Here is a 9,851-nt window from a genome sequence, read left to right as displayed (position 1 = left end):
CTGAAGTCCTCGGCTGAGGTTGTTTTACAGACTGCGTCCTCTAGATTTTAGAGGTGAACTTAAGGTATTATATTGTGCTTTGGAAATGTGTTGTCTATATGTTATTGATATCGTTGTGACTGTTTCTGACAGTTTTATGGAAAGTTAGAGGAGACACACACTTACAGCTTTTTGCTCTTTCTTGCTTTCTCTCTCTTTCTGTGTCTCTCTGTTCCTGTCTCTGTCCTTTCTCCCTCTCTTTCTATTTCTTGTCCCTCTCTCTCTCTTCTCTCTCTCCTCTGTCGGTGTCTCTGTCTCCACCAGGATGGTGAGTATTTAGACCACTACCAGGTAGCCTGTCAGAGCGATGGGTCGTGGAGCAGCAGTCTTCCTCAGTGTCAAAGTAAGATCCCAGTCAAACTCTTCCTGTTCTCCTCCATCACTGGAGCAGCAATGAGATGGAAAAACACATTTCTATCTCTCCTAGCTCTTATTCTATTTCTTTTCCTAGCATTTCGTTCTTACATTTCTCTTCTATGGTCGCAGGAGTATTACAAGAGCCCCTTTGACCTTTGATCTCATAATTTTTGGTTGCTTGTAATGTTTGTGACCCAGGAATTGAAGCTTATTTTACTGTAGCACTGATTATAAATTGCTTTGCAGTAGGGTTGCTTTAGTCAGCTAAATGACAAAAATGTAAAATGTAAATGTGTTTCGCTGGAAGTATGGGAGATATGGATGCTGTGTCTTGGTACGAGGTTCAGCCAAGTATTAATTAAGTGTATTATTGTGTTTACACAACACGTGCACTGACTGAAGGTTTTCTTCAATGTAGTGAACACACACATAGAAACAAAACAAAAGAAAACAGATAAGATTTCTAACTCCCTGCTTACCACAAGAGTTGGCATAGCTACCAGTAAAGCCTTCCATGCTCTCTCTCTCTCTCTCTTTCTCTCTCTCTCTCTCTCTCTCTCTTTCTCTCGCCCCTCCAGAAACAGATACGGGGAGGAGCCGGCGATCTCTGCCCAGCACTCTAACCAATCAGATACTAGATTAGAGTGATTGACACAAGGCCAGTCCAGTGGCTGCTGCCAGTACTGACAGTACTGTTTAGCAGAAATCTTTTCAGTGGTAGAGATACTATAGGAATAAACAGTTTTTCACTTTGGTAGTTTATGTTTGGTAGACTATTTTTAGTACTTTGCTCTAAAGTTGAATAATTTTCCAATAAAAACAATAAATAATAAAAAAGAATCTGCATTTTTGTGTCTCTGTGAACCAAGTTGTACCTCAATAATCACATTTTAAAGGTGCTACACGCATCATTTTACCATCAATAAATCATTCCCACATTAATTTTGAGACAAACAGCTTCAACTCTGCATTCTCCATAGTTTCTCCACCTGGTGGATCTGGAGGGAAGAGGTTCTGTTCTTCCAGACTGGTTCCAGACTCCTGAATCTCGTCCCGCCAACTCTTCAGATTTTGACAAGCGATTCAGAGAGTCCGGTGTTGCTCTAGCCAACACTGATTTCTTGCTCGGAGAAACGATCGAGCCAATCAGCGCCTTTGTGGGCGGGACTAAAGTTTGAACCGTTCGTGCAACGGTTTTTCATTGGCGTTTCGGCAGAATAATATTTGTTGAAATCATCTCCTTAACCAACAGATTGTCTTGGCAAAGATGACGTCATAACGTCAGAGCGACCGGATACATCAGTCACTAGTGATCGGTTCAGATACGTCGGTCATTAGTGATCGGTTCAGATACGTCGGTCACTAGCGATCGGTTCAGATACGTCAGTCACTAGTGATCGGTTCAGATACGTCAGTCACTAGTGATCGGTTCGGGGAAAATCAACCCCCCCACACAGAGAACGGCTAACAAGGAGGAAATCTCAGACTGAATAATGGAGTTGGAACGAAATGGCCATTCAGTCTGAATCACTTCCAGTCACTTCCAACATGTTGATCCTCTTCGGGGGGAGGGGGGGCAGGAAGCAACGGGGCTTATGGGAAATGTAGTCTTAATGTGGAGAAACATTAGAACTAACAATACTACTGGTGTGAGATAGAGGAGACCAGTCGTCTCCACCAGGCTCTCACTACTGTCATTATATCAAGGGAACAACATTCATTTGATAAGGATATACTGATGAATAAAATGAAACACGGTGCTCCTATAAAGTAATACATTTTCCAGTCATTAGATCAAGGGAGCACTGTCTATTTGATAATGACAGATTGGTGGTTAAAAATGATGTACAGAGCAACTTTAATACTGATAAACACATCTGTGATCAAGCCTTAATCATTATATCAAAACAAAAACAGAGAATACTGTTATTTTGATGTCCTGCTGCCTCCAGAGACTGAACTTTAGGATCATGAACATTTGGAGAGGTAGGACTTAAATACGACTTTTACAGAGTTCATATTTTCACATAGATACCATGTAGTTTCATCAGTACACAGATTATAAATCATCAATCTCTATCCAGTTCATCTGAGCACATCAAACATGCATCATGCATCATAATGTCATTTGAGTCCAGTTGTACATTAACATGCGAGCATTTTGTAGTTTGTCACAGTCTAACCAAGCTATTTCATCCCAACTGGAGTTGTCAGGCTCATAATGCCACTGACCAGAGCCATAGATAGGCAGAGTTTGGCTCCCCTGTCCCATGGCATAAAATCTCCCTAATACATAATGTACTTACAACAGTGCAAATGGTGTGTTGCACTGTTGGAAGTACATATATTAATATACTGGAATAAGGCCATCGTAAAGTGTTACCAAAACGTCTTATTCTGGGGAAGAGCCTGCAACATGGAGACAAAACGAGTTATATTTGTATATTTGTATATTGTATATTATTTGTTATGTTAACTGAATACACAATTATCCTGAATGCAACTCAAACACAGTGAGAGTCGTCAACATGGTGGACAAACTCTGTGGATGTATGGCTCTGGTGCGGACCGAACCGAGGCTGAGCAGGAACTCTGAGACTCTGTAAAAAATGAAATTGATCATAATAATAATATTTTACAACAAGATTCTTGAACCTGAGCCTGACCCAAACCTGATCAATTAAGTAAGAGATTTATCCCAACCTGACTTGAATCCAAAGGTTCCAGTTGGGTCCAAATGGGTCTAGCTGGGTCCAGTTGGATTAATTTGGGTCCACTTGGGTCCAGCTGGGTTTAGTTGGGTCTACTTGAGTTGGGTTCAGTTGGGCCCACTTGCGTCCACTTGGGTCTGGTTGGGTCCGGTTGGGTCTAGCTGGCTCCAAATGGGTCTAGTTGGGTCCAGTTCGGTCCCATTGGGTCCAGTTGGGTTCATTTAGGTCCAGGTGGGTTTAGTCAAGCTGGGTCTAGCTGTATCCAGCTGGGTCTAACTGTCAGCTGGATCCAGTTGGGTCTAGCGTGGTCCAGTTGGGTCCAGTTGAGTCTGAGTCCATTTGGGTCAATTGGGTCCAACTGCATTCAGTTCAGTCTAGCTTAGTCCAGTTGGGTCCAGTTGGATCCAGTTGGGTCTAGCTTAGTCCAATAGGGTCCAGTTCAGTCCAGTTCAGTCTAACTGAGTCCAGTTGGGTCCAGTTGGGTCCAGTTAGTTCTCATGGAGTCTGAGGATATAAATCTGTAGTTTTATTCCTCCTCTCCGCATATTTCTGAATCCTTCACTCTTTAACTCTTTCACGTCCATCTCAGTTCTGCTCTGCCTCCATTTCCTCCTCTATCTGTTCGTGAAATCTGATTGGTCGCTGAAAAGTATTTTTGTCTCGCTCACAGAGGTGGATTGTGGGAGTCCGAGGGTGGTTGCCATGGGCGATGTGGTGTATGGTAGCCATGACAACAGCACCCTGTTTGGCGCTACTGTCCACTACACCTGCAAGGATGACGCCTTCCAACTGCACCCCAAGATCAACAGTAAGCTCCATCATCCGTTGTTGTTGTTGTTGTTGTTGTTGTTGTTGTTGTGTCCATATTCTAACTGTACCCTCCCTGACATAGACATTAAGATCGTTTGATTTATACAAGGCCAGGACTTCTTGAACTTCTGCAACCCAAGCAATAAAATGTGTGTGTGTGTGTGTGTGTGTGTGCGCGTGTGTGTGTGTGTATTATAGGTTCCTACAGCTGTGGGGAGAAGGGAGAATGGACCAACTCAGAACTAGGAACCAAACTGCCCAGCTGTCTTCCAGGTTAGCATTACAAAGTTATTCATTCTTACCAGTTTATCTTCTGTGTTTTTATCACCTTGAGGCCTGAAATGAAAACCCATTAAATCAGACTTTGTTCACTCTCATTGGGATAGTGATGAGCAAAGTAAAGTATCCATAATGTTCTTTGATCCTTGACTGAGATCAATTCAGAAAGTCTGCATCTCTCCCTCACCCTCCATCTTTTGTTTTGTTTTTTTAATAGCTGACGTAAACCTGCTGCATGTCCTCAAGATACATATGAGGAAAAAACAAACGGATTTGGAAAAAAATGTTTTTCAAAAATGTCAAAGGAGAGAAAAGAAAAGGTTGAAGGGGGTTCAGGTTTAAGTAACGCAGTAACGGAGCATTACTGGGATTAGTAACTATAATTTAATTACTGAATTTGAAATTGTAATCCCTTACCAGTCCCTTACACTACTGTTACTGAAAAAAGTAATGACATTACTTTACCGTCCAACACTGTTTGTGAGCCGCTGTGTGTCCCTCCAGCCTGCGGCCAGCCCTCCCAGGCCCTGCCCGCCCAGGTGAAGCGGATCGTGGGCGGTCGTAGCGCCGAGCCCGGCCTGTTCCCCTGGCAGGTTCTGCTCAGCGTGGAGGATCTGTCCCGGGTTCCTGAGGACCGCTGGTTCGGGTCCGGGGCCCTGCTGTCTGGATCCTGGGTTCTCACGGCCGCCCACGTCCTGCGGTCCCAACGGAGGGACACCAGCGTCGTCCCCGTGGCGCCGGAGCACGTCAAGGTCTGCGGTAGAAAGCTTTCACTTGCTGTTTTTAGCAGACATTCCTCTGCATGAGTTATCACTTGTTTTGTGGTAGAACAGTTTCACTTTTTTTTTTAGAACGCTTTCACTTGTTTTCGTAGAAGATTGTATTCTGTTTTGGGTTGGACAGTAATAGGTTCACATCTAATAAGATTACAGGGATCCTGTTACATTTTCTTTTACAGTTGTAGCCTAGTGCCAGGTCACTGGTTAGATTCCCAAAACTGGCTGTGAAAATCTGGAAAGGAAAATGAATGAGGAACACTCTCCACCATCGACAGCTACCATGGTTTGGTTGCTTGTCAAAATGGGCTTAACTCAGCAGCCACTTTCATTTACTACTTTATCATCCAGCTAGATTCAAAAATAGAACAGCAGAATGTATGTTCAATCATGTCAGGGTGTAAAAGTCAACACTAAACATGTTGAAACTAGTTAATCCGACACTAAAACTGTGTCTTTGTTTATACGCGCCATGGAGACTGAAAGGACATCTGAACTAGTAGAGTGTAAAGGGAAAACTAACCAAAACATTGTCACAGTGACGCTTTCACCTTCTATGGCCAATAACGTGCAAACCAAAATCAATTTCTCCTGCCCCAATTAACAGTAACCTAAGTCAATATTAGCTAACTTACATGAACATGAGAAAAAGAAGATAAAGATAGATAACTTAGAAATGTCATCAAATAGGTACATTATCTAGTACAGAAGAATTAGGATTGATTTGTAGTTTGTCTCCCATAGCCACTACAACCACATTTTGCATCCACAACTATATGTAACTATACAGACAACAGTAGTGACGTCTAGTGGTGTAACCGTTAATTTCCTATAAACGCGAATGTCTGTCACTCACTGACTGACTGAGTGATGAAGGTACACCATTGGTCGGCCAGAACCCGGTCCAGCCATATACTAGGTTTTGACCTAGTCTTGTTTTATTGTTAGCTAGCTAAAACTGTAGTTTGGTTCCTCTTCAGTTTTGTAAGCCGCTCTGTGTTTTTTCCTCTGGATCCTCCGGCTAGTTTTCCATCCATCAGATTGAAGCTCCATGCCAACAGCTGTTCTACAGAAGACTTCACAGCTGGTGGGGGGAAGGTGTCAGGTGTTGCAGTTATTACGTTGGAATTATTTCAGTTGGTGCAACAGTTAAAATTTTCATAGGCCTAATGCCTAAACACAGACTTAGTGAGAACTGGTGCAACAGGCTGCAGGTCTCCAGATGATGACTGGCAGGACTTACCAGATACAGACTAACATCTAGCGGTATCAGCCTGGTGGCTGCTGGTGATTTCCCACTCTGTCTCCGACCATTTCAGGTCTACCTGGGTCTGCATGATGCCAGAGACAAGCGACTGGCCACCAACCGGTCGGTGGAAAAGATTTTTCTCCACCCGGAGTTTCAGCCTCGTAACTATAACAACGACATCGCATTGGTGAAGCTGAGGGAGGGGGTGGAGCTTAACAAGGTCATCCGCCCCGTCTGCCTCCCACCACCACAGAGCAAGGTGGGTCAGCCGTGTCTCTGTCATGTTTGGGAAGACGAGCGTCCTGTGAGAAAATACTGCTCACCTCAGCTTTCAGATGGTAAACCACTAGGAAGTACTGTTCACCGTTGTGCATAATAATAACAATAATAATAATGTTGTATCCTACAACAGTGAAAATGGATAGACACGGACACAATAATCAATGTTATTTCTATTCAAATTCAATCAATGATTTTCATCAAATTAACACTTAATCTGAATCAACTACAGGAAACTACCCCAAAACGTAAGGGATTATGGGTAGAAGGAGGCGGTTCCTCATGCTTGGAAAGCCTAGCAGAACAAAATGAAGTCTGGATGCTCATATTCAGCTGTTTCTTCATGTGTTCTTAACTCTCAGAAAAGAAGAAATATGACCCTAAAGCTCTGGACGCCCCCCAAAGGTTTGAGGTTGTGGGTTCAAGGGTTAAATCCACTTTCCACTCTCAGGTGGTCAGTTGATTTGGAAAGCCAACATCCTGAGCAAAGACCAGAAAGCTCTGCAGCAGCCTGACCCAGCAAAGTTCTGGGTTTAAAGTTCAGGCCAAGTTTCCAGTCTATTAGGTTATAACTAAATTTTGAAAGCCAACATCTCAAGTAAAGACTGAAAAGCTCTGAGACAAAACTCTCTGAAGCGGACTGACCCAGTGGCTCAAAGTGATAGAAGGCTACATAAACCTTTTGAGGTTGTGGGTTCAAGTCTGAGCAAGTTGATGAATTTTGAAAGCCGTCCCCCAGAGGAAAGACTGAAAAGCTCTCAGAGAAGAGCTTCGAGGGGCCTGGTGGTGTGACAGACCCGGGTACCTCTGAGGACCGGGGCTGAGTCCCTCCCCAAAATGTTCCCGGTGAGCGCTTCAAAGCTGATTAGCAGCAGCATTTCTCTCCCATCAGGGATCAAACCGACACTCAGAGAGTAGTGACAGATAAACCACCTGCTGATCTGATCTATTTCCACTTCATCGCCTTATTTCTACAAGTGTTCACACTACTGACAACAATAACATGGAAACACTTAAGAGTGAGAGGGCTGGGATTCAAACCAGCAACCTCATACATAACACAGACCTCTCTCTCCTCCCAGGACGGCCCCCCCACGCCTCTCCCCAACTCCCTTGGTGTGGTCGCTGGTTGGGGGATTTCCAACCCCAACGTTTCCTCCTCCTCCTCCTCCTCCTCCTCCTCCGCCTCCTCCTCCTCCGCCTCCGCCAACGACCCCTCCACCCTGACCTCCGACCCCGCCGTGACCGCTGACCTCGGCATGACCTCTGACCTCCTGCAGTACGTCAAGCTGCCGGTGGTGGCGCAGGACGAGTGCCAGGCCAGCTACGCCTCGCGCTCCCTCAACTACAACATCACCGACAACATGTTCTGCGCCGGCTTCTACGAGGGGGGGCGGGACACCTGCCTGGGCGACAGCGGGGGCGCGTTTGTGATGGAGGACGGGGACAGCCGGCGGTGGGCGGTGTTCGGGTTGGTGTCCTGGGGCGGGCCGGAGGAGTGTGGGAGCCAGAGGGTGTACGGCGTCTACACCAGAGTGGCTAACTATGTGGAGTGGATACAGACCCAGCTGGACACCGCCCCCTGGTGGTGAGACAGAGACGGTAAACCGCTTCCCTCTTCATGTCGTCTTCCCTCGAACCCCCAAAATGTCCGGATGAAAAATGGCTGACAAACAAAGTGGAATTCGATTCCAACTTCTGTTAAACAAGGGAGCTTTTATTCTCCCGTGATCCCTTCTTTTTCCTCCCTTCAACAAAGGGTGGAAAATGCAAGCTTCCTGGAGACTGGAGCGTCATCAGATCCCAAACAAACACCTGAAGGAGTTTGAATCAAACGGAAAATGGGGAACTTTTTATTTGGATAGTTCAATGTTGATACTCAACTATCAGGTGAGAAAAAGTACCTGTAACCCAAAGATCAACCCAGTCCAGACACTGAATATCTGTAGAGACGTTTGAGCATCACTTGAAACTGAGTAGACTTTTTTTTTTGACAAATTAGAGTCACTTGATAGGAAGTTGAGTTTCAACATTGGACTATCCAAATAAAGTGTTACCGGAAAATTAATTTAAAAATATTAGTAGGCCGGGAAACAGATTGAAAATCATTGTAACACACAACAATACACTCCATTTTCTATCCCAGAATCCTTTGTTACACTCCCACTTCCATGGGATTTAGCTTGATCAGTACACAGTGGATAGAAAGATGGGAGAAAGAAACGGGATGCTTAGCAACAAAGACAGGCAGACTGTTGCTAGGGAACCACTGAAAACCCTTTGGCAGCACAATGCTCTTTTACTAAGAGTTAAAGTATTTTTATCTTCTAAAATCCAGACAAAGCTGTCAGCGTTGTTGGGAACATGCCACACCTACTTTCTGACAGATTGATTGATTGGTTGATAGATAGAAAGATGCAACAGCGCCCCCTTTCCATTGAAAATAAACAGAAAACGAGGCCAGCGCTCTGATGGAAACAGATTACACTCTCCCACACTCCGCAGGTGACTTTTTTTTGTTTTTTTAATGCATGGCCATTACTGAGTAAAGCGTATGACTCTAGTGTTTTGTGATATTTCAGTCCAAGGTAAAAATACAATTTAATTAATTGTAATCTCTCAAACTCCATCTCTACCATCAGAAAAATAAAGTTTTTATGTTTTTTTTAAACTGTGCCCACGCTTTAGTAATTTGTGCAAACGTTTTCTGCATCATGGCCACACATTAAAAATATTCCTGCTTCACCTGCCAGGCTCCACACACTCCTGAATGTTATTGTTTTATCGATCCACTGACAAGTATCCTCACAGGAAGAGCACAGTTCACCTTTGACCTTAACATATACCTCATTTATGTCACTTTTTTATGACGGTAGCAGTTTATATTTCACTACTGTATTATTTTACACCTGGCACTTGTAATGAATATTGTACAGATGACACCATGAACTATGTGAAACATGAAATAAACACACTTTGGAGACAGATTTTCTGCGTCCACCATTATTTTATTTTATTATATTACTTCTTTGTTTATTACCTTTTGTTGACTTCCTTCATGTTTTAAATTCAAGCAATTCAAAATGGAACCTGAAACCACAATCCATCTATAAATGATAAATGATGAGAGTTCATTTATTTAGTGAGAATCTCATCATGGGAGTTTGACTTTTGGAAAGAAACCTGCTTCTTAAACTTGAATTGACCCAAATCCCCACTCATTTGCATAAGAATTGTGTAAATGAAATGTTAATTTTTTCCTCTTTGTGGTCCAAATGTCTGAGCAGAGAGGAACACATTTCAACACAAAACGTTGAAAAGTGATACAATAATCAATAATATAATAATCAA

General features: G+C 43.6%; 1 protein-coding gene across 1 annotated transcript in view; it reads left to right on the top strand.

Moving 5' to 3' along the window:
• LOC144539416 (mannan-binding lectin serine protease 1-like) overlaps positions 1-8,092 on the top strand; it is a 19,974-nt gene extending 11,882 nt beyond the window's left edge. Inside the window, exons 7-13 of the mRNA XM_078284309.1 lie at positions 304-382; positions 3,778-3,915; positions 4,116-4,190; positions 4,701-4,948; positions 6,292-6,480; positions 7,583-7,667; positions 7,761-8,092. Of these exons, the coding sequence (XP_078140435.1) occupies positions 304-382; positions 3,778-3,915; positions 4,116-4,190; positions 4,701-4,948; positions 6,292-6,480; positions 7,583-7,667; positions 7,761-8,092 (1,146 nt within the window). The remainder of the gene's footprint in view (positions 1-303; positions 383-3,777; positions 3,916-4,115; positions 4,191-4,700; positions 4,949-6,291; positions 6,481-7,582; positions 7,668-7,760) is intronic.
• Positions 8,093-9,851: the final 1,759 nt, after the last annotated feature.

Source organism: Centroberyx gerrardi, chromosome 6 (genome assembly GCF_048128805.1).
Source record: "Centroberyx gerrardi isolate f3 chromosome 6, fCenGer3.hap1.cur.20231027, whole genome shotgun sequence".
Lineage (NCBI taxonomy): Eukaryota > Metazoa > Chordata > Actinopteri > Beryciformes > Berycidae > Centroberyx > Centroberyx gerrardi.
The sequence above is the reverse complement of the archived record's forward strand: the minus strand, read 5'-3'. Positions and strand labels throughout refer to the sequence as shown.